The sequence below is a fragment of the Ceratotherium simum genome, chromosome 37, assembly GCF_057802395.1.
Source record: "Ceratotherium simum simum isolate JZ-2026a chromosome 37, ASM5780239v1, whole genome shotgun sequence".
In the NCBI taxonomy this organism is placed as follows: Eukaryota; Metazoa; Chordata; class Mammalia; order Perissodactyla; family Rhinocerotidae; genus Ceratotherium; species Ceratotherium simum.
The window spans coordinates 17135959-17143702 of record NC_141936.1 but is presented as its reverse complement, the minus strand read 5'-3'; the positions used below and the strand labels follow the sequence as shown (position 1 = coordinate 17143702).

Sequence of the window (7744 nt, the reverse complement as noted above, 5' to 3'; positions counted from 1 at the left end):
TCATATACAAAATAGAGGAAGACTGGCAACGGCTGTTAGCTCAGGGCAAATCTTCCTCAGCAAAAAAACAAAAAAAAAAGAAGTCACAAACAACTCCCTCAACTACCCAGTCTCAATATTCATTTTTATCCAACTTTCCCTCTCTTAAAATTTTGAAGGAGATAGAGGCATGGTAGGGGGTGCGGAGTCAACTCTGTTTTTCCGTTTCAAATCCTTCTAGCAAGGACTTGACAGCCACATGCCACTTAGAGTTGTTCAACTATATAGCAATTAATATTTATAAAGAAAATATAGTGTGTGCTCACAAGGATTAGCACTATTTAGAATCCATCCATTTTAACATATCATAATTGAAACCCTTCAGTGCCAAGTCTTAGAGTAAAGACTTGAACCCTAAACAGGCCTGCAAGGATCTGGCCCTTGGCCACTATTTTTGCCTCATCTCACCCCAATCTCCTCCCTGTTCCCTGAACTCCCACCATATTGGTCGTCTTTGAGTTTCAGCCACAGGACCTTTGCTCATGTGCTTCTCTTTGCCTGGACGACTCCCTCAGTTAACTAGATTCATCGTTATACCTCAAGTCAAGGTCACTTCTTCAGAGATTTCCCTGACTCTCCAGTCCAACTCCTACAACCTTCTTCCAGCCATTCATAGTAATAGTTTCACTTTGCAATTATACACCCAAGTGTGTGGTTATTTTGCTTATGCGCCCCCCGCCCCCAATGCCCCATAATTCGTACTCTCTGAGAGCAGAATCGACGAATGACTTGGTTACCGGGTGTATCCACTGTGCCCAGACTGGTTTCCGGCATGTGGTAGGTACTCAATAAATGTCTGTTGAATGAATGAATAAAAGAAAGATTTCCAGACTCGTGTAGTGATCTGAGGCCAAGTCCCGCCCTACCCCCGGATTTTGGGAGCGGTGTGGAGGACATAGACCAATAAGCAGATGAGTGCCCTCCTCCAGAGAAGCTTAAGTCCCAGCCTTCCTCCAGCTGGTGGGCGATTCCTTGGACTAACCCTTCGCCAGCTGCAGAGAGTTCAGAGGAAGGGGTGGGTTTAAGGGCGGATGCTGAAGCCCAGCGCACGGTGATAGATCAGCTGAACAAGGGTCCGGTCCCGGTGGAGATCCCAGGTCCTCGGCAGGAGCCCACGCTGCTGGGCTCGGCCGGGCCACCAGCTGAACCCTCTCGCTGTCCCTCGCTCGCGCCAGCCCATGCATCCTAGGCGCTCCGGGCCAGCGCCTGCGCCGCGCGCGCCTGATTGGCAGTCCCCAACCTCAGCCCGGGCGCGTCCTCCCACTCAAGCCAAGCTTCAGTCCCCGCCCGCTCCCGGGCCACCACCTGCTCATCGTCACCCGAGCGGCCGCGGTCGGCGAGGACCTCTCCCGAGCCGGGCCATGAAGATCGAGTTTGCGCCGCTCAACATCCCGCTGGCGCGGCGGCTGCAGACGGCGGCGGTGCTGCAGTGGCTCCTCTCCTTCCTGCTGCTCGGTAAGGACCTCGCGCGCTCCTGGCCGCGCAAGATCCAGGCAGAACACCACGGTGCGTGGGGCTCCTTCTCCCCTCTCCCGGATAGTCCTTGCCCGAGGACGTGCTGAGAACCTCCGACCCGTCTTCCCTGGTGAGCCAGAGCAGGCAGGTCAAAGAGGGCGTTCGGAGCTCACCTGGCACTGTCCTGTTTGGTTTCTCTCCCCACGTGAACCTCGTAGCGAACGACTGTTTGCCAACTTGATTCTCCCCTGTGCCATTCTTTTATTTGAGGTGTACCTTACCCACAATAAAAGGCACAGATTGTAAGCATACAGCTCGATGAGTTTTGGCAAATATCTACATGCACATGGAACCACGACCCCATGGAGCTTTAGAACTTTGCACTTTGGCCCCCTCAAAAGTTGGGAAACTCGTTTCTTGAGTTGTCGATTCATAAATGGAAAAACAATAGCCAAGTATTTAAACCCTGATTCCTTCCTCTCCCCACCCTCATGACAAATAGCCGTGTTAGCTTTTCCACTTGTAAGATCCCCCGGATCCAGAAAGGTACCTTGCAGCAAAGAAGACTGCACCAAACATTGGGTTGGGTGGTCTCTGTCTGTAAATAATTTGACCCAAGGGTGTGTTCTAGCGGGCTTCCAACTTAAGCCCATATAGAAACGCACGCACACGAGGCAGTCACTAGGTGGGGCAGGGTGTTACCTGAGGGCTTTTTTTTTCTGGATGTTTGTTCTGCTGAAGTAAACGGAGGATGGTATGAGAGGAGAGAGGGATTATTGGAAACTTGAAGTCTTCTGAAGGCTAAAATCATTTGTATGCTCTAAGATCATGGGTTGTACACTGTTGAGGCTGCAGTAATAATAATAACTGTAGGGGCCTGCAGGGCGGTGTAGTGGTTAGGTTCACGCTCCGCTTCGTGGCCCGAGGTTCGTAGATTCGGATCCCAGATGCAGACCTAGGCACTGTTCATCAAGCCATGCTGTGGCAGGGTCCCACGTACAAAATAGAGGAAGATGGGCACAGATGGTAACTGAGCGCTGCTCCTCCTCAGCACAAAGGGGAAGATAGGCAACAGGTGTTAGCTCAGGGCTAGTCTTCCTCACACACACACACACACACACACACACACACACAAATAATAATATTAACAGTAATAAACTCATTGCATTTTGGAGGTTGACACTTTTGAAACGGTTTTACATTTTGAATGCCTCGATCGGTGGTTCTCAACCCTGACTGCACATTAGATAGAATCACTGGGGGAGCTTCTAAAAAATATGGATGCCCAGGCTCTATTGCTAGAACTTCTAATTCATTTATTGCAAAATTGAGCCCTGCATCGGGAGTTTTATTTTTATAAACGGACTCTCCAAGTGACTCTAGTGTGCAGCTAGGGTTTACTGAAAAAGAGAATTCAAAACGTTAACTCAGGGGCCGGCCTGGTGGCGCAAGCGGTTGGGTGCGTGCGCTCCGCTGCGGCGGCCCGGGGTTCGCTGGTTCGGATCCCGGTCGCGCACCGACGCACTGCTTGGCAAGCCATGCTGTGGCGGCGTCCCATATAAAAAGTGGAGGAAGATGGGCACAGATGTTAGCCCAGGGCCATCTTCCTCAGCAAAAAAAAAAAAGAGGAGGATTGGCGGAGGTTAGCACAGGGCTGATCTCCTCACCAAAAAAAAAAAAAAAAACGTTAACTCATTAATGGGGCCGTGGCTTAGCGGTTGAGTGTGCGTGCTCTGCTGCTGGTGGCCCAGGTTCGGATCCCAGGCATGCACCACCGCACGGCTTCTCTGGCCATGCTGAGGCCGAGTCCCACATACAGCAACTAGAAGGATGTGCAACTATGACATACAACTATCTACCGGGATTTTGGGGGGAAAAATAAATAAATAAAGTTTAAAAAAACAAAACAAACATTAACTCATTAAGTCCTCACAGGGTTGATAGCACTAGACTCTGTTTTGCTCTGGACCAAAGGGCCATCAGGGTAATAACAGACACACTTATGGGGGCTTAGTGTGTGCCAGGTACTCTTCTCATCACCATACCCTGTTAACCGTGTAATCTTCACAACCACCCTATGAGGTCAAGACTGTTCGTTCCTGCACTCGTTGGACAGATGAGGGAACTAAGAGGTGAAGTAAATTGTTCAAGGTCTAGTAGGAGGTGGAGAAAATGGATGCAAGCTCAAGAATTCCACCCAAGAGTCCCTGCTTTAACCACTATGCTGCTGGCTTTAACGGCTTGAACTTGAACTTGACTTCCTTGCTGATCAATCAGCACATCTCTGATAGCCTGCTGTCCTTTTTTTTCATGGCACTTGTCATTGCTTATATTTGTGTATGTCAGTGGTTACTCAAGAAAGGTCTATATTGCATTCCTAGCACACAAGCTCAGTGAGGGAGAGCCCTGCATGTGCCTGGTCCGTGGAAGGTATGAAATAAATACTTGTTGAGTGATTGTCTCCACTCTGTCTGTCAGAAGGAAAGCCATCCACCCCACATGTCCCTACTCTTGTTAACCCATGTAATCTGCATAGCAGCCCTGTGAGGTAAGGGCTACCTCTGGACTCATTTTACAAATGAGAGAGCTGAGAGGGGAAGTAAATTGCTCAAGGTCACTTGGCTCAAAGTGAGTAGTAGAGCCACAGGTGTCAGATATGAGTGGACTGTTGACTTGGACATGACCTACAGTGGCTCAACAGACAATTCATTTAAATGCTTTTATTGTGTGCATTTGACATTCAGATTACCTGGAGCATATTTTGTATTATCATATATTTTGGAAATTTTATTATGAAAAATTTTAAACGTACAGAAAAGTAGAAGGTGATGAACACTCATATTCATTACCTGGGTTTATAGTGAACAGTTTGCCATATTAGTTTTATTTTGCAAAAATATTTTAAAACAAATCATATTATGATATTTTAATCCTAAATACTTTAGTATGCGTATGTAAAATTAACTATTTTTTACATAATCTTAGTACCATTGTCACACGTAGCATAATTAACAATAATTGCTTAAAAACACCTAAACTAAGTTCATACTCAGTTCCTAAATTATGCCAAAAATAGACTTTTATTGGTGATTTCTTTGAACCAGGATCCAAAGAAGACCCTCGAGTTGCATTTAGTTTTTATGTGTCTTTTAATTTAGAACAATGTTGTTACTGAGCCAGGTTCGTTTCTGCCTGTTGCCCAGAAAGCCAAACACCAAGACGACGAGATTGCAGAGAGAGAGAGTTTAATCATGAGGTAGCCAAGTGAGGAAAATGGGAGAACAAGTCTCAAATCCACCTCCTCGATCATGGGGACTCAGGGATATTTATGGGGTAGGGGGCAATGTGGTCTGAAATGTGGAGATAGATGATTGGAGGTGAGGAGAGGTGAGGTAATTGACGATATGCGCAAGCACAGTCAGACTTCATGCCTGTTCATAGGACGCATGTTCACAAAATGGTGGCGTTGGCATGATCTGAGGGTGGAGTTTTTAGCCTCTTGACATCAAAATGTCGCTTATTGGACATCTGCGTGGGCCCAGTTGATGGGTTGGTGGTCTCAACCAGCCTGAAGTGGACAAGGGGCTCTAATTCCTGAAAAACAGCTCAAACATCCATTACCTTGGTGACCCAGGCTCCAAGGAGATGTTATCTATAGGAACCTAGTGGGAGTCAGATACATATTGCCTAAACAGCACAGTTCACAATGGGTGGGGAAACAACTAAAAGCTACAATCAGTAATTGCAAAAAGGAAAAAAACTTTAGTTCCTAGCTATTTAATCATCAATGGCTAACTGTTTGCCGGTTTCAGTGTCACCCCATTTGTTTTCTTGTCAGTGAAGCTTGAAGAAGCAGTTATCTTCTTCAGTTATGCAAGATGTCTGACCTTCTGGATTTATCTGATTGCTTCTTTGTGGTGTTAACTCATTCCTCTCGCCCTGTATTTCTTCTAAAAAGGAAGTTAGATCTAAAGGCTTGATTATATTTAGGTGAAATTGGCCTGTTGCAAAGAAAAGTTCCCCATTGACCATTGAGCTTTCCCCTAGTGGTTTAAGTCTCCATTAATGATCCTTGCTTGAATTAACTGTTTTATTTGGGGCTGCAAACTGGTAGTTTTCTTATTCTATCATTCATTCTTCACATATTAGTTAGGATTTATGCAAGGAATAATTTTCCCGCATCATCTAGGGCCATTTGACTACTCTGTGATTCAATTCTTATAGGAAAGGTAGGATAAAAGCTTACTTATTTCTTTCCATTTAATTATCAATTTTAAAGTAAGGAGTTGATGTAATAGCTACTTCCAATGGTGACAAGAGAGGTTTTATTAACTATATATTTTAAGATCTCTAAATCAAAATCTTGGAATGCGTTTTTCTTTCCACCATCAGGAAATGAGTTTAAGCTGTTAGCACTTGGAATATATTAAAAAATAGCAAAATGTTTCATTTAGTCATAAAATCAAACACTGTTTCCTTGAGATAAATGTTAAGTACCTGTCATCTAATCTTATAACATTGTATTAGTTTTAGGTGAACAACATAATGATTTGATATATATGTATATATTGCAAAATGATTAGCACAATGTTTAGTTAACATCCATCACACTTAGTTACAAATTTTTTTCCTTCTGATGAGAATTTTTAAGATTTACTCTCTTAGCAACTTTCAAATATACAATACAGTATTGTTAACTATAGTCACCACGCTGTACATTACATCCCTAGGACTTATTTTTCTTTTTATCTTTTTTGTGTGTGTGTGTGAGGAAGATTGGCCCTGAGCTAACATCTGCCAATCTTCCTCTTTTTGCTGAGGAAGACTGGCCCTGAGCTAACATCTGTGCCCATCTTCCTCTACTTTATATGGGACCCCGCCACAGTATGGCTTGACAAGCGGTGCGTCGGTGCGTGCCCGGGATCCGAACCAGCGAACCCCGGGCCGCCGCAGCGGAGCGCACGCACTTAACCGCTTGCGCCACCGGGCTGGCCCCAAGATTTATTTTTTTAGATGAGAAAACTGAAGCTCAAGAGGTAAGTATCGTGCCTAAGACCATGTGGTGGGACCATGATCTTTTACTGAGTGGTTCTATTTATTTACTTATTTATTTAAGCAGCCTTACTGAGGTACTGACATACAGTAAACTGCACATATTTAGAGTGTACAATTGATAAGTTGTGACATGTAGATACCCGAGAAACCATCAATGGTTAAGATAGTGAACATAGCCATCATCCCCAAAGGTTTCTCATATCCTTTTTGTAAATCCCTCCTTCCCCGCTGCCCACCATCTCCAAGCGTCCCCTGATGTGCTTTCTGTCATACAGTTAGTTTGCATTTTCTAGTGTTTTATATAAATGGACTCGGATCATAGGTACTCTTTTTTGTGTGACTTCTTTCACTCAACATAACTATTTTGAAATTCATTCTGGTGTATGTAAATAGTTCATAGCTTTTTTGTTTTGAAGTGGTATTCTAGTGAATGGTTATGTTGCAATTTGTCCATTCATCTGTTGATGAATATTTGGGTTGTAGCTATTATGAGTGAGTAATACTACTGTGAACTTCTGCCTACAAGCCTTTGTATGAACATATACTTTATTCTTGGGTAAACCTAGGAATGGAATGGCTGATCATGGTATGGTAGGTACAGGTTTAATTTTTTAAGAAACTGCCAGACTTTCTTCCAAAGTGGCTGTACCATTTTACATTCCCACCAGCAGTGCATGAAAATTCGTACTCCGTATCCTTTCCATCACTTGATATAGTCAGTTCCTTTTTACTTTTTGCAATTTTAATAGGTGTGCAGTGGTGTCTCATTGTGGCTTTAGTTTGCATTCCCTTAATGACTAATGATGTTGAGCATTTTTTCCCATTGTTATTTGCCAGCTATATAGCTTCTTTGTTGAAGTACCTCTTTAAATCTTTTGCCCATTTTGAATTGGGTTGTTTTCCTATTATGGAGTTGTGAGAGGTCTTAGTGTATTCTGGATACAAGTTCTTTATCAAGTATATGCTTTGTATAGATTTTTCTTCTAGTCTGTGGATTATCTTTTCATTCTCTAAAGCGCATCCTTTGAAGAGCAGAAGTTTTTAATTTTGAGGAAGTCCAATTTATCCTTTTTTTTTTTTGGTGAGGGAGGTTGGCCCTGAGCTAACATCTGTGCCAATCTTCCTCTATTTTGTATGTGAGTCACCGCCACAGTGTGGCTTAATGAGTGGTGTAGGTCAATGCCCGGGATCCAAA

At 44.1% G+C, this 7744-nt stretch overlaps 1 protein-coding gene across 1 annotated transcript in view; it reads left to right on the top strand.

The window, feature by feature from the left end:
• The first annotated feature begins 1048 nt into the window (after positions 1-1048).
• The window catches only part of MOGAT1 (monoacylglycerol O-acyltransferase 1), a 31919-nt gene continuing 25223 nt past the window's right edge, over positions 1049-7744 (top strand). The window contains exon 1 of the mRNA XM_004427622.3: positions 1049-1494. Coding sequence (XP_004427679.2) covers positions 1218-1494 — 277 coding nt within the window. The 5' untranslated portion in view covers positions 1049-1217. The remainder of the gene's footprint in view (positions 1495-7744) is intronic.